Source organism: Vombatus ursinus, unplaced genomic scaffold, assembly GCF_900497805.2.
Source record: "Vombatus ursinus unplaced genomic scaffold, bare-nosed wombat genome assembly UNPS02014789.1, whole genome shotgun sequence".
Classification (NCBI taxonomy): domain Eukaryota; kingdom Metazoa; phylum Chordata; class Mammalia; order Diprotodontia; family Vombatidae; genus Vombatus; species Vombatus ursinus.
In genome coordinates, this window is record NW_020954567.1 from 20,469,377 (window position 1) to 20,494,958 (window position 25,582).

A 25,582-nucleotide genomic window follows, 5' to 3' on the forward strand; every position below is an offset into this window, starting at 1 on the left:
ACCACACATGCACACCACACACATCACACATCACACACGTGCACACCATACATACACATCACACATACACACACCACACACATACACACAATATGCATACCACACACATGCAACGTGTGCCACATACATATACATATCACACATGCATACCACACACATGCATACCACACTATGCACCACACAGCATACCATACACATATACACGCCACACAATACACACCACACACATACACATACATATAACACACATAACGGACACAACCCCCCCCCCCACACACATACACAGCACACACACTCACTCACTTTGAGAATCACTGCTAGTCTCTGTATTTCCCCCCTAGAGATCAGCACACAGACAGCACCTTCCTTCCCTAGTGGTGGGGAGCACGCCCCAAGAACATGGCTCCGCAGCCTGATGCACTGCTTTTTCAAGGTGGCTGACCCCTGGCCCCCCCCGGGTAGTTTTATTGACTTCCCCTTTCCCTTTAACTGCTTTGCTTAAGGACGATTTTTTTCAGGCTTGTCATTCTAACTTGCCTCCAGGCTCCCTAGAAAAAAGGGGAAAAAACACTTTCCTAATCAATTGAGAGACTGGCTTTGTCCAGGACCATGAAAGGCATAGCAATCGTGTTGCCGGTGGCAGGGGCAGAATGGTGATTACAAAGCAGGGCAGACGGGAGGCTCGGCAAAGCGGAGCTGGCTGCCAGGGCCCCGCAGGATCAGGGAGTGCCAAGGCCCCGTGTCGTCACTTTGTGATGAATGCCCCCACCCTGTGGGGAGGCTCACATGGGCTCTGGAGTGCCTCGGCCGGCTGCCAAAGGCCCAGAGCTTGACAGGGGCATCTCCCTGGGCTGGCCGGCTGATTGTCTCCACTGTCAGAGCTGGTCCCCTGGGGAACACAGCTGTCTTTGGCAGAGCTATTGGAGAAACTGATTGGCGTGGAGGAGAAAAAGCTGAGGAGGGAGGAGGGATGGGGTGGGCTCCTGCAGAAGGCATCGGTGCTGGCGGCAGACCTGGGCTTTCATTTTCACACCCACACAATCTCCACCATGGGGAGCTGCCAGGCTCCCAATTAAAAAGCCTGCCTGCCTGCCTAGAAGGCGCCACACAGAAAGCAATATGTATTGACAGGAGCAGAGCTGTAGGCCCAGAAGCTGTTGCTTGACTGAAACCAGCCTCTCTTCCCCTTCTGTGAGCTCATAGAATGATAATAGAAATACCATACGTTTACAATGCAGTTTACTATTTCCAAAGCACTATCCTCTGCATTATCAAAACAATCCTGGGGAGGGGCAGGAGATATCCCATTTTAAAAGAAAGAAAACTGGACCTCTGAGAACTGAAGTGATTTTTGCAAGGTCACAGAGCCAGGAAATAATAACAGTGCTGGGAATAGAACCTTGGTCTTCTGGTTCAGTCTATGAATGGATAGAGTGAATAAAAAAGGCTTTCTTAGGCATTTACTATATGCAGGACAAAAGATCCAAATAGGAGCAGGACAGCAGACCCTGCCCTCAAAAAAGCTCCCATTCTAATAAAGGGAGACCACCCATAAAGGGGAGCTGGGGACCAAGGAAGAGTGTTTCAGACAAAGAAGTCAGAGGGAACAGAGATAGGAGGTAGAGGGCAAATGATTTCCCTTTCCAGTCTCAATTTGATTGGGGCTCTCAGAGCGAGAGTTAAAAGAAGATGTCGAATGTGAGGAACAGGTATGCAGAGATGACTGGGAAGTGGTGGGGTAGGCCCAAGACCAGATGAGATAAGGGGAATGCTCACCAATGGAGGCTGGTAGGCAGGCAGTAAGGCATGGAGATGCTATGGCTGGGAAGTCTAGAGATACTTCCTTGGGGCCTTTGCTAATGAAATGTCCTGGCTCGGGCAGAGCTTGCAAGGGCTGGCTCACTGTTCGTTCTATGCTAACACCCTCACTTTGTGTGCTCTGATGTCACAGTGCTTCCTGGGGAACCATCTTGGTACTTTCTCTTCTAAACCAGTAGCGAGAAGAGGCCCTCTTCTGTCCGAGACAGACGTGGGATACAGAGACGTGGGTCTTAAATAGGTTGGCTTGTTTCTGTTTGTTTGGGTTTTCTCTATGTTCCCAGTGCCTAGAACAATATCTGGCATATAGTAGGCGCCTAAAGTTTGTAGTATTTAATTGTCTTTAATTAATTAGTTCTATTATTTTTATATTATTTAATATAATTTTTATTAATTTATTTTATTTCATTGATATATAATTTAGTATAATTTTATTGATTTATTGCCTTATTTTATTTATTATTAATAAGTCTTTTATTTCCCTTCCTGGTAAGGGTGAGCCCAACCCAGGACTGTGAATGTAGTAAGACCTCAGAGAGCAAAAATGAAGAAATCAGAAATCTGTGGTGTGCTCTGCCCAATAATCTCTCCAAACTCTTCCGGACTGCCCTCGCTCTTACTCTCAGGGGTCTGGGAGAGGCAGAGGTCATTCGGCAGAGCCAAGGCCTGGGCACAGGGACTCTGAAGTCACTCGCTAGGAGTTTACCATCACAGACAACCCCCAGGAAGCACGGGGGTCCAGGTCCGTGAAAGGGGCTTTCCATCTGTTGCCTCTTGGCAGTGGCATAGGCTGCCCCTTGTGCCTAGAATGTGTCCTGGCCTCACCTGCCTCTTACAGTGCTCAGTTTTGTTCAGGTGGTATATACCACTTCCTATGGGAAGCCTTCCCTGATCTTCCTAGTTCATAATTCAAACTATTTACATCTGTGTTCATCTATTTACTTAGCAGAATGTAAGCTTCTTGGGAGCAGAGACTAGTGCTTTTTTGTTGTTTGTCTCTGTATCCACACATGTCTAGCACATGGTAGGTGCTTAATCCATGCGTGTGGAGCCAATGAAATTGGATTGGTACAGCCAAAGGGGCTGGAGGGACAGGAGAGCTGGATCTTACTCTGCCCTGATTCACCCTGAGCTGTGGCAGTTTCCTAACCTGCCGAACGAGGAAAACCCCTGCCATTGAGCCTTATGATTGCCAAGTCTGAGGTGTTGGAATTGGAAAATGATAGGGCAGTGAAAGATGGTGGATCTCGGAATACATTAGTTATTGAGTCCCAGCTAAAATCCTGCCTTCCATAGGAAGCCTTCTTCCACCGCTCTTAATTCTAATGCCTTTCCTCTTTTAATTATTTCCTGTCTATTCTATGTATAGCTTGTTTGTATATTTTTGTTTGCTTGCTGTCTCCCCCCTTAAATTGTAAGCTCCTTGAGGGCAGGGACTGGCTTTGGCCTTTGTCGGTTTGTATCACCTATTTTTGTATCCACCCTGCATAGCACGGGACCTGTTAGATAATAGATGCTTAATAAATGTTTATTGATTGATTGATTAGTATCTATTGTTACTGCTACTGCTGCTAGTCTATGCTATCACAGTCAAAATCATTTCCAGCATCTCTTTCCTTCACTAGGGAGTTAGTCTAGCTAAAGGAGAGCGAGCACCTACACAGCAGGTGCTTAATAAATATTTAATGATTGATTGAAAACGTCAAGGGGTTCTAGGTCTGGCCCTAAGCAGATAATTGTGAGCCATCCCAATTCACAGAGTTGGAAGGAATCTCAGAGGTCATGTCTGACTAGGGGTCTTCTCTGCGATTCCTTTCCCAAGTGACCCTATTCTTAGTAACTTAGACATGGTATGCCCTCTAGTGTGGGCTCCAAGGAGCATAGCAGCTTGGGAAACATGAGGGACATGCTGCCCAGCCAGGACCTTGTCATTGTTAAACCACTTCTAATCCTTGTTATTTTTCTCTAATCCCTCTCCCCGGCCCCCCTCCTGGCGGGCTTGCCTGCCTGCCTTGCCGGCCTCGGCTATAGAGCCTTTGTTCCCAGCCAGGAGCTGCTGCTGAGCCCCAGGCATGAGCAAGCCAAAGAGCTCCTACAGCAGGCTAGAATGAAGGCCAGGACCAGCCCTCTCCGGGCCAACCATGACATCGTTCCCACCGTGGTCCCCCGGCTCCCCGGCAGGTGAGTGTAGATAGAGATGTGGCTGCGGGATCTCGGGCGTGCTCAAGGCAGCGGGGTGGGGGTGGGCTGAGAAGAGGAATGGGGAGCCATTGCTGAGGCTGCCTTCTCTGGGTTTCTGTCTCTCTGTAGCCTGCGTGACCTGTCCCTCCCATGGACATCGTTCTTGTCATCCCATCCCATACACCACTAACACACCAGGACACTGATAGGGAGGTGTGTATGTGACTCACAATTTGATTGAGATCATCTGATCCTTTTTTTTTTCTCCTCCTGACCAACGAATCCTTCACAGGGTCATAGATTTAGAGATGGAAGGCCCCTTCCTTGTCACTCCATTCATTGTACAATTGAGGAGCTAAGGTTAAATGACTTGCCCAAGGGTACACAGGTAATAAGAGGCCAGGCCAGGACTCGAGCCTAGGCCCTTTGACTTCAGGGCCATGATTCCTTCCGTTCTGCCATGTTGACTTCTCCCTCCTCTTTTCAGGCATTCTCCAGAGGGAACCATCCAACCATCCAAATACACCCACTAAACTCTCTGACTCTACCCCAGAAAGGAGCCTCCTCCTGGAGGATTTTTCACAGAAAGCCCACACCCTTTCAGTTCTTCTCTGAAACTTTTTGTAAAATCATTAGGGATGCTGAGCCTTACTGGCAAGGATTCACTGAGCACCTAGGGCATCCAGCGCTTTTCCTTTTTCTATCCGATCCATAGAGATAAGGTGGAAAATAGTATTGCTGCTTACTGAAATCCTTCAGGACCTCTGGACAGCCCAGAACCTAAGCTGATTCCTTTTCCCTGTCCAGCCTTAGGGGATCCCTGGAGATAGGCTCAGGGCTTACTTAGTGCAGCACTTGATACATAGAAAGTAATTTTTAAAACGCTTGTTAATTTGGCTGGGCAGAGAGATCTGCTTACCTTCCCCGAAGAGCAGCCTCAGATTCTGATCTGTTTTGCTAAATTGACCAAGGTCCTGGGCATGGTTAAAGATGGCCTTTAGGTGCAGCCCTGGAAGAGAGAAGACTTTCCATCACCATCCTGGGATGGAGACAGATGAGGAGGTGTCCTCAACTATACCTCTGCCTTTCTAGCCCTACTGCTTGGATGTCAAAGGCCCCTTGGGATGCCTCATCCCCTTGAAATGAAGCCTTCCTTGGTACTTTCAGCCAAATGGGAGGTCACCTCCTTAACACTTCTTTGGTGCCTCTAGTAATGCTACCGGGCTTTGTATTTGGGCTCCTGCATTCGTACATGTGCCTCATCTCCCCTGGTAGAGCATAATTGTCTCAAGGGCTCTTACTCATCCTAGATTTCCCAATAAGGCCTACCATGCTGCTCTTCAAGCATAGTAGGTGTGTTGGGTTGAATTCTTGTTCTTCTGGGGAGGATACAATAGTTACATCTCTCAGTATAATATAAAGTAAGGAGCAATGGGATCAGACATTCATTGGGAGTGCCGTGCATACTATGATGATAACCAGCATGCTCTAAGGCAGCCATATAAATTCACACGGTGCCTTGTTGATAACCATGGACTTCACCGTCTCTCTGAACCCCAATTTCCCCAAATGTCAAAATGGAGATAAAAATATTTGATTTATCTACCTCATAGGTAAGAAAGTGCCTTGTGAACTAGAAGGTATTGTAGAAATATAAACAACTGGTATTAGTTCCGGTGCGCATAATAGGCCCCTAGTGTTTGCTGAACTGAATTGAATTGAATCAGGCATTACTAAAACTATCTGCATACATTCAAACCCCCCCACCACCACACACACACACGTTGTAGGTTATGCATTGACATGTATATCTGCACCCTTGTGCACACATATGCACAGGCACAAATGCACCTGATGTCTCCCTTTTCCACTTCTGGGCAGCCATCCAGATGCGGCATGTGATAGAATTGTACCAGGGACTCCATCTCCAGCTTTTTTCAGTGGAAGCAGATGGGGAAGGGGAGATGATGGAAGAATAAGAGAGGAAACAGGAATGCACACGGCATGTTCAGTAGTCAGGATATACATCATTCTGGAGGGAGCAGAGTCTGTATATTGGGGCTGGAAAAGTGATTGGAGGCAGATTATGGAGGGTTTTGCATGCCGGGCGAAGGAGTTTGTATTTGATCCTATTAATGATGATGGGAGCCACTGAAGCCTCCTTCAAGTGCTGGGTTCAAATCCTGACTCACTTATTTAACATATTGTCATGGGCAAGTAACTTTATCTCTCCAGGCCACAGTTTCCTTAACTATATTATGAGAAGGAGGTGAACTAGATGACCTGTAAAGTCCCTCCTGGCTTTATATGTGTGATCCTATGATTAATGTCATGATATTTCAGATTAAGTCACTTTAAGCCAGAATTAGTTTCATTTGGTCCAGTTGCAGGGGGAGGGTCAGGCCTCTTTATGATTTGGTAAAGTGACCCACTCAACAATGCACAAACAGTGTCCCTTTGTGGACCCAAAACCTACTCTCATGAGCACGTCGATTGCTGTGATGTGCCAGGTAGAGGGGAAGCTTGCTTGTGATGCTGGTAGTCTACCCTCCTGTTTCCCCCATCACCTTCCTTGTGTCCCTAATCTCTTTGCTTTTGTCTCTAATCCAGGGGTGCTTATAGTGGTGCAGGCCAAAACTCCAGGGTGACCCTTGCCTCCAGAGACGGAGATGCCCCCTATGGTGGGAGCCTGAGTGACTCGTCTAGTGGGGAGTCCAGCTGTGGCCAGAGGAGGAAACGAGGCCCCTCCCCATCAAGAGTCCGATTTGAAGATGAGTCTGCCCATGATGCTGAGGTCCGATATCGGGAGAGGTTGCAGCAGCCTCAGAAGAGAGCTTTGGACTCTGTACTCCGGTCCCTGGGTCAAGGACCCCTGGTCTCCAAGCCTGACCTATCCAACTACATCAATGGTGACTTCCACACTAGAGAAACTCAGGCCTATTGGGGACCACCAACCAAAGGAAGTACAGGGGGGACAGTCAGGAGAATCCTGCCTGGAAAGGTACCAGAACTTAATGTTGAGGGGACATGTCATACGTGTGGCTCCTACCTTCAAGGGGTGCCTCAAGATCTAGACCTCCATCCTATGGAGAGGAAGATGCCCCCAGGCAGAAGCCATAGTCAGGAGAGAGAGGACACTTGGAGTATGAAAAAAGGTCAGGGTATTCCTCAAACAGAGTCTTCTGCCTCCCGAGGTCTGGCCTCCCCAATCTGGATCCTCCCATCCCGACAACGTCTCCATACAGAGCGCATTCGAGAGACGTACATTGGAGAGGTCACCTTCCCTGACGAAGTGGACTCTGCCTTGGACAGCACAGATACCTCAGACAGCTGCAGGACAGACAGTGAGGAGGCTGGAACCCCTCACTGCAAGAACAGGGGCAGAGCCCGAGGAAGTGGCCACCCAGTCTACCCGAGGGGCCGGAGGGCTGGAGGAACACAGAAACGAGGAAGGGAACCTGAAATGGAGAAGGCTGAGGGCACCCTGGCCTGGGACAACCAAGCAGAAGTGGGAGGTAGATTCGAAGAGGCTAGAAGAAGTGCCCCTGAGGGGTCCTCATTTCCCAAAGAAGACCCTGTCGAGGCTGAAAGTACTTCTAAAGAGGAGCAGAGGACAGTAGTGCCACCTCCACTAGTTACTGCCAGACAGAGCTGTAAATGGACTCACTCAAAAGATACTCAGGCTCTGGGTGGGGCACTGAACACCATGGCCTCTTCTCAGCAGCTGGCACTGTCTGTGCCAGGGGTAGAAGCCCAGATTTCAGGGAGCCAAGAACCCCTCAAAAGTGCTATAGCCTCCTGCCCCCGGCCTCCTAATCATGCAAGCCCAACAAGAGCATCCAGTCATGGCTGCCCCCAGCAAGCCAAGAAGCCAGCTCAACCCTTCACGCTAGGGACTTGGGTTCCAACCCCCCCAACTGTGAAGAAAGCACCCTCACCTGTGCCTTACAGGAAGGCTCTGCTGGCCCGGACCCTTTGGCCAGACAACCAAAGGGAGCCGACAGGTGCTCACCGACTTTCCCTGAGAGAGAATGACGTGGGATCGGGAGGGATAACTCCAGCAGAAAACCAGCTCAGCCCCCCTAGGATTAAGCACCATCTGCTGGTCCCATCTACCAGTGACTTTAACAGCCTTGGGCCTCAGGAGCAACTCAACATCCGGAGAAAAGGTGCAAGAGAAAGTCAGAGGGAGAAGGGCCCAGCTAGCTGGGAGCCAGAACCATCCGCTGGGAAAAGCAGAGACGGTAAGAGATTTCTGTTCATAAATGTCTACTCCTCCCCAGCCCTGGAAAAATAACCTGAGTTCAGGTGACGAGTCCCAACTTGGATTCTTTATACCCTGCACACGTTTTTCCAAGGTAGTCAGAGGTTTTACACCAAAGTCTTCAGAAAAATCTTGAACCAAAATTAATTTTAATTCATTTCCATTTTTTAAAGACCTAGTGTGCGAAACCTAAAGCACTCAACTTGGAGTTGTGGGGTCTGAGTTCTAATCCAGTTCTGCCACTTTCTGCCTGTGTGACTTTGGGTGAGTCTCTTCATAGCTATGGGCCTCAATTTACTCATCTGTAGATATAGGGAAGTTGTACAAGATGGCCCCAGCCATCAACCTGGGATCAATGTGATCACCTGCTGTGACTGGATGACCTCTGAGATCTTTTCCATGTGAAGATCTTTGATCTTGTGATCTTTTGCCTGAAACTCAGTTTTCTCAACTGTGAAACGAGAGGGAAGGAGTTGAACTCAATGCCCTTGAAGGGGCCCTTCCAGCCCTAGAACTATGATCCTTTTTTTAGAATTGGAGGGCATCTTGAAGATCTTTTAATTCATTTTCTATGGATTTTTGTGGATGAGGAACTTAAAGCCCAGACAGAAAGGTAAAATCAGGTGACCAGCTCCTGGCAGAGTCAGGATGAGAACCCAACCTTTGACCTTGGCTTTTCCTATTATACCGTGTGTTGTACATGACTCTGTTGAGGGATATTGATCACTCAAAGGATGAAGAGTCACAGCTCCAAAAGTCTGGGGAATCACTGAGTTTTATTTACAGCTTCTGGAGCTAGAAACCAGAACACTCTGGTTTCCTCTTCTCATTCCTTTGTCTTGTCGTTTTAACTGGGACAGCCTCTCAGGCCCCCCAGAGGCAAGCCAAAGGTATTCTAGAGGGCAGGGAGGGTGGTGGGTTGGGCAGAATACAGAACTTGGCACCAGGAGCTATGATCCTATGTTAGAATTTAACAAACAAGCTTTTATTAAGTGTCTGCTATGTACAAGGCACCGTGGTAGGTGCTGGAAATATGAAGTCAGAAGTGAAAACATTCTGCTGGATCGTTTGGCCAGTAATATTCTTAAGTATTTTATCAACCATAGATCTCAGAACCCTCCTCAGAACAGTTAGAATCAGAGGGAAATGAAATCACTTATTGAAAGTTCCATATGCCAGGAGTAAGTGACAGATAGGAATCACTGTGAGAGCTATACGAAAACTTCACTCAATGCTGGGCCCTCCTCCAGGGTGGATTGACGATGAGTGTCAGTGGGCAAGATTGTTAATGTGGTTCACCGTTTCCAGTGCTTGTAGCCTTGGCCCCAAGTCGTTGGTATTGTAGCTAAATCTGGACCAGATCCCCATAGCATAGACATTGATGTTGGGAAGCCGAGATTCAAGGTGATCCCATTTCCTGCATGCTACACAAAAGCCCTCCAGTACCCCAGGGTTCAAAATTCATGTCCAAATATAGCCAGCACTAGCAGTGCTCTTGGTGCTGAGATAACTGGGAGAATGAACAAAGACTTGGCAACGTAATAATGGTGTCGGGAGGAGGCAGAGAGAGACAACCAGACCTCTACAGTTTTGGCTAGGGCGCTGATGCCTTGTCATGTCTTTATCTAGTATAAAACACGAGGGAAACATGCACAAACGTGCCCTCAAGAAATAGAGCCTCTCGTCTCTACTCTGCTGGGATGTGGTTACTCAGGGACTTTGGCTAGCTTCCCTTAATGATAGTGCCTTCCCCCTGAGATTACCACACATTTACACCCCATATATCTTGTGTGTACGTAACTGTTTACATATTGTTTGCAGTTGCTTCCCTGTTAGAAGGTGAGCTCCTTGAGGTCAGGAACCGTGTTTTTGCCTTTCTTTGTATGCACAGTGCTAGGCACATAGTGATCATTTAATAACTACTTATTGATTGACTGAGGGCAAGAGAGTGGCATATAGACATCTGGTCTGAGGTTTTCTTGTGAGATGTAGACCCTAGTTGGTGCTGCTTAGATTTCTGGATTTGACAGCCCATTGTGCAGATTGGATGCTCTCCTCCAGGGGAGTCTAAACAAGCATGAGTTGATTAAGGGAACTCATAATTTCTTCTTGATCGGAAAAGGTAGAGGTCAACGTGGGTAATGGAATCAGCAATTCATATTATTTATTATTTCCAATATGAAATTTATCATTTCCAGTCAAACCATCAACTATAGAACAAAGATAAAAATTCACACCAAGATAGAACATCAAAAGATAAGAAGATGCTTTGGACAATCCAGCAATGACAATATGACTTATTCAAGCAAACAGTGAAAAGTGAAAAATGGATAAGGCGAAGATATTGACCTTCATCATCACCACTGCCTGGAAGAAAAATGCTAGTGTAAAACAGTTACCACAGTGAAGAGGCCAATTCAGCCCCCAAAACTGACTTAGCCAGGAGACACCTGATCTTGTGACCAGGCAGAGAGATCATTCAAGGGCAACACCAGTTTAGAACACAAACTCATTTGTAAAACCTGGCAGAAGATGATAAGCTGTTATAATAAAAAGCCAAAAGGGAAGGGAAAGGAAAAGGGAAGGGGAAACAAGTTTTGGTGTGAGACCCCAATGAGCCATATCATCTCAAGAGACATTCAGAGACAGAAAGGGCAAGAGATGGACAATAACAAATTTGTTGATTTGTGATTTTGATTTAATTGTTTCAAGGAACTCCCAGGGAAGGAAAACTCCATCCACTAATGTAGGTTGGCACCTTCTCTGCAAATTACTCTCTTAGAGAGTTGTCTAGAGCACGGAGAAGTTAAGTTACTTGCCCATGGTCACACAACCAGCTGGATCTCTTTCCACTGTGTCATGCTGCCTCTCAACATTCCTATAACAGTCTATTTCATCAACAATGACAGAGGAACCACTAGTTATGGATCCTAAGACCTCTGTCTCCCTCAGAATACTAGTGAAGTAGAAAGTCATTTAGGAAGACAAAGTCTGGGGAAAAGACTGGACCAGATCAAGACCATACTGAGGAAATGATTCACCATCCCTGAAAGCTGTGAGCTATTACTTTCCAGGTTATTTCAAGGAGAGGAGAATCACAGATATCACAGATAACATTAACATCCCCCAAAAGGTAATTCAAAGAACATCAAAGCTACTGACCCATATGCCTCCTTTTTCATTTTTATGAGATCTTTATGAGCATGTTCTTCATGTGTACTGCGCGTATCCCTGATGAAAATATGAGAAAGATTGGGCAGGCCATGACAAATCATTCTGCCCTATCTTAAAAGTCACTTAGCTGACTGAAGGACCCCAAGGATATAAGACCCTGCCGAGTTTGTCATTTGTGGCTTGCAAAATGCAACCTTCCAAGCTGTCTTGAGTGTGTTTAAGATCATTCTAGATTCTGTGATAAATATGACCAAAGATGAACTCAAAAACCCTCTGATTATTCATGTCAAGAAAGGCATAATGCACAGAGCTGGTAGCATGCCTTTTTTGTTTTTAAAAATAGAGATTTTTTATTTAAAAGTTTTTATTACATTTTTAATGAACAAGCATTTGGTTTTTTCTCCCTCCTACCTCCTCCTCACCACTCATAGGGATGGAAAGGAGGGTAGGAGGGTGAAAGAAGGAAGGAAGGAAGGAAGGAAGGAAGGAAGGAAGGAAGGAAGGAAGGGAAAGAGGAAAAGGAAAGGAAGAGGGAGGAAAAGGAAGGGAGGAGGGAGGGAAAGGGAGGAGAGAGGGAAAGGAAGGAGGGAGGGAAGGGAGAGGAAGGAAGGAAGGGAGGGAGGCACAGAGGGAAGGAAAGAGGGAGGAAGAGAGGGAGAGAGGAAAGAAGGAAGAAGGGAGGGGAGGGAAGGAGAGAGGGAAGGAAGGAAGGTAGGAAACGATCCTTGCATTACATACAGTCAAGCAAAACATATTCTCACATTGGTCACACATTGGTCATGCATTGGCCAATGCATTTCTTATTCTGAATACTAGTCCATCATCTCTCTATCACGTGGTAGGTAGTGTTCTTCTTTGTCAGTCCACTGGCATCATGGCTAACCATTTAGTTGATCAGAGTTCATAAGACTTTCAAAATTGTTTTTATAATATAGATGTTGTAGTATAAATTGTTGTTCTAGTTCTGCTGTCTTCACTCTGCATCAGGTCATACAATTTTCTACGTCTCTTTAAAAGAATCAGATGAGATAATATTTGTAAAAGTTCTCAGCACAGTGCCTGGCACACAGAATGCACTCTAGAAATGTTTATTCCCTTCCTTTTGAAACCATCTCTTTCTTCATTTCCTACATCACAAGAGCACTCCATTAGAGTATATATCATAATTTGTTCAGCCATCCCTTACTTGACGGGTACCTCCTTAGTTTCTGATTCTTCTGCCACAAAAAGAGTGGCTATCAATATTTTTCCATGTAAGAACTTTTCCTCTTCTTTGACCTTATACAACTTTCTACCACACCACAGTGAGGACATCACATCTATGGTCAATGAAGCAGATCCAAAATGGAACAGGAGGAGGACAGCAGGCTACATTGCATTTGGGCAGTTGTGCAGTATTTTTAATGATCTCAAGCTGCTCCTTGGCACAGAGACCTATTGTTCAAACACAAATGTTCTCCCAGTGGTATTGCATGGTTGTAAATCTTGGAACAATACAGTCACAAGGGCATCAGAGTTGTGGGTGAAACAAGGGGCAATGGGAGAATCGTGGTGGACCCAAATGGACATACATATTGCCAGGGGTAAATGGCCTACCTCTTCTAATCATACCTTCCTTAGATGGTCTCCCTTATGTTGTTTCTTATGTAGAGGCCACCTGGCAAGATTGAGGGATAACATATGGACAGCCCTAGGGTGCCATTGGCATCTATAAAACATAGTAGACCCTAGAGGAAGGGCTCTAATACACAGGGTGGGGCCTCTGTGGAGAAGCCATTGAAGAGCATGGATAAGAATCACAGGATGAAAAGGTATGGGTGGATTTCCATTTGTAGCAATAGAAGAAAAAACCCAAAAGATCTAGATACACTGAGGTATTGTTTGCACATAGCACCATTTTCTCAGAGAGCTCAAATTCCTCCTCTCTTCTTCGTGTCCCTGTGACAAAGTCATGATCACAGTTGACTTTTGGTTATATAAATTAAATGAAAAGGATCCCTTTTTTCATATAATTAAGACAACTTTATCCATCCAGGGCTCTTCACCTCACCAACTGGATGGCTTCACCTGCCACATCCACCAGTACTCTGCTTGGAGTTTATTAAATTATATCTCTGTACACCTTACATCCCCTCTATCTCCTCACTGCCCTTTTCACTATTTGTTGGTAAAAACTCTCTTCTTTGAGGACTTGGAAAATACAAGATATGGATACCAATACCTGCCTGACAGGGAGGTGGCTATGTGATTGTTGCAGGTGGATTTTTGGGTCTTCCTGAGACAGCTGGGACCAGCAGCCTCACCTCCACAGGAGTCACGGTCTCATTGGCAACAGAGCAACCCCAATCTAGCATAGAGACAGAGGACAAGCTCCAGACGGTAAAACCAAGCTCAGAAAAAAACGTCTCAAAACGGTGAGTGACCACAAGGAATGTTTTCCTGTCTAGCTTCACAGGCAGGGATGTTATGGGGCTTCCTGAATGACTGTGAGAAAGGATGAAGTCCTCGTGTTGTGTGGTAGAGGCGATAATGGGGCTGAGCCAGGACCCACTACTTTGAGCCATCTCTTCATCCTCTATACGGATCAGATACCGCGGCTAAGACTGCCTCATCATGGCCTCCTGCAACTAGGCAGCTAACATTGATATAGAACCTACTGTGTGCTAGGCACCGGGCTAAACCTAGAAAGATGTTCCTTACCACCAACCCTTCTAATTTTCCTTGCTTAAGTACATTTGGCCCTCTGCTTTTGTTTATCTCTCTCAGAGGGCGAGACCCCAAGAGCTGAGCTGGCTTACAGTAGAACAAAGCCCCCCACTTCCTTTCTTAGGTTCATAGGATTATAAATCTAGAGTTAAAAGGAACTTTAAAGGCCCAATACCTCCACTTTTCAGGGGAGGAAACTGAGGCCCAGGGGAGTTAAGTGACATACCCAAGGTCCCGCAGGTGGTAGGCAGCGAAGGTGAGGTTTTCCTCGCCTGGGAGTTCCTTGAAACAATTAAATCAAAATCGCAAATCGACAAATTTGCTGTCGTCTATCTCTTGCCATTTCTGTCTCCTGGCTGAACCTAAGTCTTCTGAGATCAGAGCAAGTGCTCTTTCCCTCTCCTCTTTTCTGGTTATTTGGAGTCTTGGCTATCTGTTAAGACTAATACGTCTCACATCCCCAAGTATCAGAGGACTACGTGAACCTCCAGTCCCACAAACCCTAATGCTAGGGAGTTGATATGAAGGATCCTGTCCTTTGAGTTCAAGAAGAACTCGCCAAGGAAGCCCAGCCAGAATTACCTTCCAGCATCCTGGGGACATTAGGGGGTCTCTTCTAGGACTAATGCCTGTCTTATGCTAGCCCAGGTTTATGTTGCCATCTACTTTTTTTGTAGCTCCATCTCACCAGCTGACCAATGTGTTTCAGACCATCACCAGGGGCCCCTTCAGGACCCAGCACCCCCTTGGCCATTCCAGCTGGTGGGAGCAAGAAAGGGAACAGTATCTCTTCTGCACTTGGGCTGAAGAAATTCTTCTCTATCTTGGGCCAAACCACCCGACAGAAGCTGGGCAAGTTTCGATGCTACAGCATGGAGCAGATCCCTCCTGCAGCCTCAAACCGGGCCCTGCAGAGTGAAACCCACCAAGTCCAGAGCTCCAAGATGAAGAAAACACCTTCTCTGCAGTCCCTGCAGCTGGTGAGTCCCAAGTGTCAGGTCAAGAAAGGCATAAAGCACAGAGCTAGTAGTATGCCTTTTTTTGTTTTTAAAAGTAGAGATATTTTTATTTTAAAAGTTTTGTTTCATTTTTAACAATCAAGCATTTGGTTTTTTTCTTCTTCCTACCTCCCCCTCACCACTCATAGGGATGGAAGGGAGGGAAATAAGGAAGGAAGAAAGGAAAGAAGGAAGGAAGGAAGGAAGGAAGGGAGGGAGGGAGGGAGGGAGGGAGGGAGGGAGGAGAGAGAAAAAGGAAGGGAGTGACAGTCCCTTCCTTCTGTGACTGCTATGATCATAGATTTGGCCAGCTTGAGCCCAGCTGTTGTTAGAAAGTCAGCATTCTGGGAAGAGGGCCTGGGAGGCAGGAGGGCTAATCACGGTGGTGCTGTGAATGAGGAGAAGGTGGAGAAGTGGAGCTATCTACAGTGGCACAGACAAGAGAGTGATGGCTCTCAAGTCAAACCTGAGTTCAAATGCTCCCACAGATATTTTATTAGCCAAAAATGGGCAACTGCTCCGCCTTTCACTTTGCTCCTCCATAAAATGAAGGTTTGGGTTGGCATCAATACCATCTAAGGTCCCTTTCCAGCTCTGTGCTCTTTTGATCCGTCACAATTGGTCTGGCCATCTGTCTTCCCTACATTGAGAAGCTTACGGGTCCCCTTGAACCCAGTATGAAGCAGACTATGACTCATAGTTTTCCTCTTTTAAAAAAATCATCTAGGTAGCTTCTTCTTAGCTCCAGTTCATGATGCTCAAAGCCCTGAATTTAAACAGAAGAGATCCAAGTTTGACTTCCAGCTTTACTATTTACTAGCTGTCTGGCCATAGGCAAGTCATTCTACCTAGCCTCAGTTTCATCATCTGTTAAAATGAGAAGAATAATATTTGCTTCATTCATAGGGTCATTGAGAGGAAAATCCTTTATAAAATACAAATGGCTACCATTTGGCATTCATATAATGTTCTAAAATTTACAAAACACTTTATATATGTTGTCTTATCTGATCCTCACAACAACCCTTTGATTTAGGTTTTGATTTACTTATTTATTTGATTTATTGTTATCCCCATTTCATAGATAAGGAAGCTGAGGCTGAAAAAAGTTAAGTGACTTCATAATCTAACCCCCTACTACCTTTCCAGTCATACACCTTATATCTCCCCCGCCACGTACTCTTCAGTCCAGTGACGTTGGCCACCTTGTATACAATTTGTACATACTTGTTTGCTTATTATTTCTTCTATTAGATTGGGAGCTCATTGAGGGCAGGGACCGTCTTTTGACCTCTCTTTATATCCCCAGTGCTTAGCACAGTGCCTGGCAAAGAGGAGGCACTTTAACACTTACTGGCTGACAGATGCACACACTCGCCCAGGGTCCCACAGCTAGGCCTCCACCCCATTTAGCACCCTTCTCTCCTCTTTCATTTTTTGTTATCTATTGCCTCCTTCCACGATGCCTGCAGGCGTGCTCAGGTTTCCTCCGTCTGTCAAAAATTTCCCCTTGACCCTGCCATCATCTGGAGCTGTCATCTCCATTGCTTCCGTTGCCTCACCACCCACTCACTTCTCCACACCTCAGAATCTGGTTTCAGACCTTACCCCTTGATCAAAACCTTCAGTGACTGATTAACTGCTGGTTTTGATTAGTTAGCCTTCTTTCACTGACATCTCTGCAGCATGTGTTACTGTTGCTTAACTTCTTTGACTGGTTCTCCTCCTACCCGTCTGACCATTCCTTCCCAGCCTGCTCTCCTAGACAATCATCCATCATCCATTTACTACAGGTATGATTTTGGACAAATCACTTCCCCTCCTTGGGCCTCATTTTCCTCATCTGTAAAATGAAGGGGTTGGGTTCCATCATAGAGCTAGAGCTATAAGTAAGGGACCTTGGAGACCTCTCATTTTACAGGTGAGGAAACTGAGGCGTGGGCAGCTCACACAGGTAGTAAGCCTCAGGGTGAGATTTGAACCTCTGCCTTCTGACTCCAGAGCCAATGTTCCTCCCTCTGTACCAGATACTGGGCAAAAGGCCAGTGTCGGGAAAGCATAAGTGGTAGAACAAAGGGGAATCCACCTGGGGAGGAGATAGGGGGTGGAGACATTGGGCAGGCAGTGGGAAGGGAGGAAGAAAGAAATGCTCCGTGTCTGTGTTTGTTTATGCCTCTCTGCTGGCACCTGTGTTTGCCAGTGTGTGTCAACACTATCACTGACACCTTTTTCCCTGAGGGTCTGGCCTTCGTTTTGGAGTCAGATTTATATAGCATATCCCTAAACCCTGGTACTGGGAGATAAGCTAGATTTGTACCATATAAGCGCTTCCAGGGAATGGCGCCATAGTCAAAGGGTAGGGGATGGGAATGAGGGAGGAGGATCTGTTTGGAATCTAAATCAAACTGGACAGGAGCAGGCCAGGAAGTTGGCAAACAGGGGGCAGGGCTGGAGCAGGACCTGGGAGGGCACGTGGAGGGGCTGAAACAAACGGAAAGAGGGGGCTAGCTGCCCGGCTCGGAGGGGCTTACATCGTCAGATCTCTGGGCATGAGGTAGTGGCTGCTCCGAAGAGTCTTGGCTTTGTGGCTTGTCTTTCTATGAAGCAAAGCTGGAGGAGCTGGGACCACACAGACGTGAACTGAACAGACGTAACCCCAGGCTACTTTGTCCACTGCTCCTCTGGGGTAACCTCCTGTCACTAGCACTGGGGAAAGACTGTGTCCTTAGCACTGATGGCTTTTCTCCCCTCCTCTGACGGTGGCCCTTCCCTACAGTGTCCCGAGGAGTCTGACGTGGGACCAATCAATTCCAGAGCCTGAATGTCTTTTTACAATGGAAAGAACACTTGATTTGGAGCCAGGGGACTTCGATGTAAACCCTTCCTGTGTCCTTACTATCTGCGTGACCTTGGGCAAGGCATTGAACCTCTGTAAAAGCGGGGGGGGGGGGGGGGGGCTGGTCCAGCTGGGATCCTCTCAGGTCCCTCCCAGCTCCAGATCTATGCTCCTGTGATTGGATGGCGGTGGGATATAGTGAGAAGAGACATAAAGAATCAAAGATGCCGACGTGGCCCTCAGTCAGAGTGACTGGGAAAGTGGTGGTGCCCTCCACAGAAACAGGGAAGGGGGCAGGCTGAGGAGTGCCGTCCCGCTCTGCTAGCCTGAGAGCCCATTGTTAACATTTCAGTATGAGCACTGAAAATCACCAAACTCTGCAGATCAAGTCTTGTTTTGTTGATTGTCTAGACTTGAGAAAGTAATAGAGAAAATCCTAGTAATACAGATTCAACTTAATAGTGTGCCATGGAAACAATTTTCCTCAATAATCTGGTTGTTAAACATTTACCAGCACACCCTCTGGATGTAGTTTTTTTTTCTTTTTCAAATTTTTTTTTTGGGGGGGTAGTTGGGGTTAAGTGACTTGCCCAGGGTCACATAGCTAGTAAGTATCAAGTGTTTGGTCTAAGGGCAGATTTGAACTCAGGTCCTCCTGAATTCAGGGCCGGTGCTCTATCCACTGCGCCTCCTAGCTGCCCACCTCTGGATGTAGTTGAAGGCGTGTAGTCAACTCCTTGTTACTGTTCAACTCCTCGTTATGAGTTTAAAATGAGAGTTCTCTTCCAGCCTGTCCGTGTTCACTTTCCTTTCCAGTTAGGATGTTCCTCCTTTAGCTCTAACCCTGGGGGTCACTGTTATTTCTTGCTGGTTCAGACGAGGGCCTTTTCAAGCACTGACCCCAGTTCACCACCTTCACTTCCAATGGAATTTGCCGTCTTTGCGCGGGTCACCCAGCGAGAAGAGAAGAGGGAGTCGTAGTGGTGAAATTGACAGGATTTGGTAACGGATTAGATATGGCGGGGCAGGAGGAAGGAAGCTTCTGTGCTGCTTTGGGACTTTTCCATCGCACCTTCCTTCCCTAGGAAACTCGCCACTGGAGAATTTTATTCTCCTGCAAGATCGAATCAGCTTTGTTACTCACATCTCCTTTGCCCCTCGGTTTAGACTCTGACTTGAGGGCGGAGCCATGAGCTCCAGGGCCTCCATTTAAGAAGGGGGCCTAACAGATTTCTCCTAATTTCCCACCAGCTACATTGCGTTTGGACTTCTTTGGATTTCTCCATCGTGTCCCATTCCTGGTAATTTCTCCCCTCCATTTCTCCTCCCCTTACAGCTTACTTTTGTATTGCCCCCTCCCATTAGATTATAAGCACCTTGAGGACAGAGACTGTCTTTCTTTTTATTTGTATTCATATTCCCAGTAGTTAGCACAGTGCCTGGCACGTAGCAGGTGCTAAAGAAATGTTTATTAAATGACCAAAGAGTAAAAAAAAAAAAAACAAAACCTCCAAGGTTCCAAACACAGGAGACTTGGCAAATGGTGGTGGCAATCCTTTACTAAGCATTTCTTTAAGCACCTACTATGTGCCAGGCACTATGCTAGTTTTGAGGGATATAAATACAAAAGAAAGAGAGTCCTTACCCTCAAGTCTCTAAGGATATATGACATGTTCACAGATAAGTAAATAAGGAAATATACAATGATTAGGAGGAGGAGTGGAGCAGTAGCAATTAAGGGAATCTGGAAAGGTCTCTTGAAGGAAATGGCACCTTGGAGGGTGCCAGTTGTACCAGGAATCCAAGGTTAGGAAGGAGAACCTTCCAGGAACAGGGGGAAGGCACCCAGTATAAAGGCAAGAGATAAGATGGAGTGATAGGTAAGGGCAAAAGCAAATAACAGTGAAGACAACAACTAACATTTATATAACACTGTGTGTGCCACGCACTGTGCTTGAGAGCTTTACAATTATGATTTCATTTGATCCTCACAACAACCCTGGGAAGTGGGTGCTATTATTATCCTCATTTTACAGATGAGAAAACTAAGGCACACAAAGGTTAAGTGACTTGCCTAGGGAAACACAGAACTAGTAAGTATCTGAGGCTGGATTTGAAACTCAGGCCTTCCTGAGGCCAAGCGCTCTCTCCACTGCGCCACCTGGAAAACAGTACATAGTAGGCCAGTTTGGCTGGACTGCAGTATGTATGGTGGAAGAGAGAGGAGTATTTTGTGTGTGTGTGTGTATGTGAGAGAGAGAGAGAGAGAGAGAGAGATTGGCCTGGAATCTGGAGTCAGATTATGAAGGGTTTTAAATGCCAAACAGAAGAGTTTATATTTTATCCTAAAGGCAATTGAGAATTGCTGGATTTCTTGAGTGATTAGTGACATGTTCAGACCTGTGCTTTAAGAATATCAGTTTGGCAGCTTTGTGAAGCATGAATTGGATGGAGAAGAGAATAGATGCAGGAAGAGCAATGAGGAGGCCATTGCAGTAGTCCAGGCTGGAGGCTGATGGTGGCACAGACAGAAATGTCAGAAGCAGGAGCAAATTGGAAAGAGATTAAGCTAAGCTTTGGATGTGATGAGTTTGGAGGTTAATTCTAAGAAATCCAGATGAAGATGTCCTATAGGAAACTATTCCTAAAACACAGAAAACTATGTTCTATGTATGTTTCATAGGAAATAAAGATCTGGATTGATTTCAGAAGGGAAGTCAGGGTTGGAGTTTAGATTTGGGAGACATATGCAGAGAGGTGGTAATTGAAGATGTGGGGATGAAAGATATTGCTAAGGGAGAGAGTGTGGGAAGAGACGAGTTGGAAGGACAGACCCCTGGAAAATGCCCACATTAAAAAACTGGGGAAAGGATGGGAAGTCAGTGAAGGAAAGAAAGGCAGAATGGCTAGAAAGGCAGATGAGATGTAATTCTTCTGGGGAGACTCTATGATGCCATTGGTGTCTCATGGAAAGGTGTCTCATGAGGGTCTAATAGAAAAGCTCTTTCAAATCCTTCAGTAAAGGAATAGTAGGTGATTAGCGATTAGCACCTGTTTTTTTGGTGAACCTAGAAGGGGAATAAATAAAGTTATATTGCAGAAAAAGAAATTTGTTCTATTTCAGAAAAGATTAGAACTGAAAGGGAACTTAGTGATTAGTCTAAATTTCTCATTTAAAAGATGATGAAGAGCACCAGCCCAGGAGTCAGGAGGACCTGAGTTCAAATCTGGCCTGAGACACTTGCTAGCTCTGTGACCCTGGGCAAGTCACTTAACCCCAATGGCCTCAAAAACAAAAGATGATGAAACATCCAGGGGGAGGAATGACTTGTCCAGGGTCACAAGGCTAGTTAGAGGCAGAACCAGATGCCCTAACTCCCTGCTTTTCTATTAAAATACCACAATATCAAAGGAAACTTTAGAACAGAGGTTCTTAACCTGGGGTCTGTAACCTAGCTTTTTAAAAATTAGATAACCATTTCAACATAATTGGTTTACTTTGTAATCCTATGTACTTTAATTTATGTGTTTTAAAACATTATCCTGGGGGGGGTGGTCCATAGGGTTGACCAATCGGCCAAAGGCCATGACATAAAAAAGGCTAAAAAAAACCCTTTTTTGTATGGAGATTTTTCTAAAAGTCTCCAAAGGGAATGGATTGGAAGACTTTTAAAATTCTTTTATACTATCATCAGTTCCTTTCCAGAATTTTTCTTACCTGCAATACTGCATCTTTCCCACCAGGTGTCACCCCCTCACCAACATCAGAAGGCTGGCTCAGTTCAAAATCTCCATTCTGTGCTAGGCAAGGCGGATCGCTCAAGCCATTACTTGGTAGGGAATGGAGGGGAGCCCAGAGTGTCTGGGAGGTAAGATTGGGCCATAGTACTCTTTGACAAGATGGCTTGAGCAGCCTACTTAAGGACTGTTTCCTCCCTGGTCAGAACTGGGGAAATGAAGGAGTTTTTTTTTTTCTTTTTTTTTTCTTTCTGTGGGCAGTGGGCATCTTTTAGGAGGAAATTCACTAAATTTAAGAAGTCAGTTGCCAAGTTAGCAGACCATTAGGAGGTTGGGGGCAGGAGTTGGAGGACGCATAGCCAGAGAAAGTTAGAAAGGAAGAACTCATGGAGGGATGTTTCGAAAACTTGTTGGACTTCAAGATCTTTTGTGGGTTTTGAATAAAAAGCTATCTGAGAAAGACTCCCAGGAATGCCTCTGGGACCCTTGGATGGTCATTCAGTCCAACCCTAGATTGACGTAAGGGGTCCCCAGAGAAACACAAGAACTGTCTCGAGGCTGTTCTGGGTGGGGCATCTCTTTAGCAGAGGGACCAGAGAGCCTGACAGCTGGGTCACTGACAGTTCTAGAGGACCAGTGGAGCCCCAGTACTAACCGTGACTATGCTCACTTTTACTGGTAGAAGAGCCTAGTTCTAGAGAGATGTCATGCCCTACAATGCAGATGAATAACTACACCTTTCTCACATTTCTTCCCTTGCTTTACCTATAGGCAATCAGGCATCACTCCCAGGCGCTCGCTCAGTGTAGATGATATCGGTGTCCCCAACCTGGTCCGGACGGTGGGTCGGATAGTAGAGGTATTTCCAGATGGGACCAGCCAGTTGGAGCTACAACGTCCCCCGAATGGTACCTTTGGCTTCTGTGTGTCCTCAGGGAATGGCCGACCTGATTCAGGTAATTCTTTCCTGGTATGCAGAGTACCCAGAGAAGTCTCTGGGAGCCAGCAATCCATGGGGGTTACTGGTGCAATGCCCGTAAGTAATCCCAGCTTCTGGGGAGGCTGAGGCTGGTCAGTCTCTTGAGTTTAGGAGTTCTGCTTCAGTGGGCTAAGACGATCAGGTGTTTGTATGAAGGTCTTCATTGATACGGTCAGCTCCTGGAATAGAGAGCCACCAGATTGCCCAGGGTGGGGCAAAATAAATCCACCCTGGTCAGAAACACAGCAGGTCAAAGCTCTCAAACTAATTAAAGGGAGATTAGGGCTTTATGAGTAAACAATGCGCTACCGGCCAAAGTGATGTGAGGAGAAAGAAGGGGGAAGGGGAAGAGAGGGAGGGAGGGAGAGAGACGAGAGACAGAGAGGAAAGAGAGGAGGGGGAAAGGGGAGGAGAGGGAGGGGAAAGGAGCGAGAGAGAGAGACAGAAAGACAGACAGAAGCGGGGCAGGGGGAAGAGGTTTGAGAAAGCTCATTTTTAGGCAGTACTGATGGGGTGCTTAGGTGCTTGCGTTTGGGTGCTTGTACTTGGACCCCAATTTCTCCCTAGTCCCAGAAACACTGTCTCTGACAATTTCTTCCCAGCCCAAGGACACTGTGCCTAGCAATTACTCATGAGTGGGCCCCAGCAAGACCATTTTTTTCTCTCCCTGGTGCAGTTACAAACAGCACCTGAAGGAACTATTAGTTTGAACTGGCTTTGCACTGGGACATAAAGATATTCTTACCCACTGGACTATCTATACTACCGCCCTGCCTCATTATCTACATCCTGCACTCTTCATTATCTGTATTCTAGACCTAAGACATATGTATACTCCCTACATCTATCTTGTCAAACAAGACATTGACTGGTGGCAGATTGGACAACTCTCAGTTACCCCTGAACTCTAGTTAACTTAGTGACATAGCAGGCCTAAAATCACACCTCCATGTGGCCCCCCCTTGTGGGCTTTTCCTAGTGAACTCTGGGTAAAATGCCTGTGCAATAGGTACAAGAAGTGCATGTTCCTTTAAGAACTGACCACTCCTTAACCATTCCCTAATCCCGCCGTGAATCACCTAGTTAGCATATTTGACACGTGTTTTATTATATTTTGTACTATATAAACTTTAACTGTACTCCTTTAAGATCGCAGGTTCCTTAAGAATCCTTGCCTGCTGAAAAATAAACTTTTTGCCAGAATGCTGGCGTCTGTGAATTCATTCCAGACGACCCCGTCCTGTTCTCCAGTCTTTGAGGGGTCTCAACCTCTCAGATTGCAACAGTATGGATTCAGGACCTTTTATTCAAAAGGTCAAGATTTTCACCTTTGTTGGATCTCCCTACACAGTTACCACACCATTTGTAGCCTTTACCTCCCCTTACCAATCTCACTTCTGAGGACCATTTCAGGTTTGTTAGTTTCTGTTTCTGTTTGAAAAGCTTAGCTAGTTTAACTTCATTGGGGAACAAGTTGAAACAGTAAAAGACTGAGGGAGGCCAGTGTCAAAGCTGGAGGTAGGATGTGATCCCAAAGTACCAGAGGCTTCAAGCTAATGATTCACAATTCACGTGCCTTCAGGTGTTGATAGTATCTTGAAATCAGGTTCTTAAAATCCTTCCTTTGGGAATGTAGCCAGAGTTAAATGTTTGTGCTCTGAGGCTATCGTTAAAGTGAAGCACTATGATGCCTTTGGGATGTGGTCTCAATATTTTCCTCCTCGTTTCTGTTGCCTGTGCCTAAATCTGTGGCTAGCTTCCTCTCCGTGCTCCCTGAGTCCTCCCATGCCTGTTCATGGTGGTTTAATGCTTCATTCACAGGCTGCCCTAGACGTGTGACCTGGAAGATTGCCCCCTGTCGTGTCTTGTCTGAGGCTTGTCTGAGATGGGCGAGAGAGTGGCCGGTCATTTGGTGTGTGTGTGGGTGTGGGCGACTTTCTCAGTGTGCCTCCAAAATGCTTGGTGAGCTGGAGGAGAATTGGGGCATGGTCCTTTGGGGATGGAATGTTTTACCAAGAATCTATTTCAGAATCAATCTTGGCGCAAGTGGAAGTTGGAAAATGAGTAATAAGCAAACTGGCCCCAAGTGTCAGGGAGAGTACAGCCTATTACTGCCGAGGTCTGCTCCCATTGACTGATGGACCTCCATTTCACTGAAAAAAAAAAATCCCAATTTCCTCCTCAATCTGCATTTTGTTCACAAATCACCTCAGGCTAAGTTTGTATTTTTAAAATACTTCAATCACACTAGAAGAAGCCTGGCAAAATCAAGAAGTCTTAGACATAGTATCATAGGATGGGATATCCTACTTACTTTCCAGATCCAACTCTTGCTTTCAGAGTGGAGTTCATTTCAGTCAGTCAATTAATAAGCCATTATTAAGTGCTTACTGTGTACCAGACAGTACCAGACATTGCTAAATTTGGGAAGAGGGAAGATTCAAAGAAAAAAAATCTTTGCCCTCAAGTAGCTTACATTCTAATATAACACAGACAACATATACATGAATCAGGAATACAATATATGTAGCCTGACTAACCTTAAAGCGGAAGTCAGGGGTAGGAAGGGACTTGGAAAGGCTTTCCGGAGGAGAGGGGCTGGAGCTGAGTCCTAAAGGAATGCAGGTATCCACAGAGGCAGAAGTTAGGAGGGAGAGAATATTCGAGGTGAGGGGGACTGCCAGCGCAAAGACCCAGAGTCTGAGGCAGGAGACAGTGTTGTGTGTGAGGAACGGAAGGTAGAACACGATGGCAAGGGGTACCATAGATTGCATGAATGGGAGTGATACATTAAAAGACTGGAAAGATAGGGCTGCTGTCCTTGGCCTCCTGAGCTCTGGGGTGTGTGTGTGTGTGTGTGTGTGTGTGTGTGTGTGTGTGTGTGTGTG

The 25,582-nt window shown here is 46.2% G+C and overlaps 1 protein-coding gene across 4 annotated transcripts in view; it reads left to right on the forward strand.

Annotated features, from left to right (window-relative positions):
* KIAA1614 (KIAA1614 ortholog) overlaps positions 1 to 25,582 on the forward strand; it is a 54,298-nt gene that overhangs the window by 15,299 nt on the left and 13,417 nt on the right. For 2 of the 4 annotated variants that reach the window (XM_027868650.1, XM_027868649.1), the window contains 6 exons: positions 3,850 to 3,999; positions 6,610 to 8,243; positions 13,695 to 13,851; positions 14,853 to 15,123; positions 21,722 to 21,846; positions 22,487 to 22,671. In XM_027868650.1, coding sequence (XP_027724451.1) covers positions 3,850 to 3,999; positions 6,610 to 8,243; positions 13,695 to 13,851; positions 14,853 to 15,123; positions 21,722 to 21,846; positions 22,487 to 22,671 — 2,522 coding nt within the window. Of the gene's footprint in view, positions 1 to 3,849; positions 4,000 to 6,609; positions 8,244 to 13,694; positions 13,852 to 14,820; positions 15,124 to 21,721; positions 21,847 to 22,486; positions 22,672 to 25,582 lie in introns of those variants that run through there. The other 2 variants (XM_027868651.1, XM_027868652.1) reach the window with 2 other exon arrangements.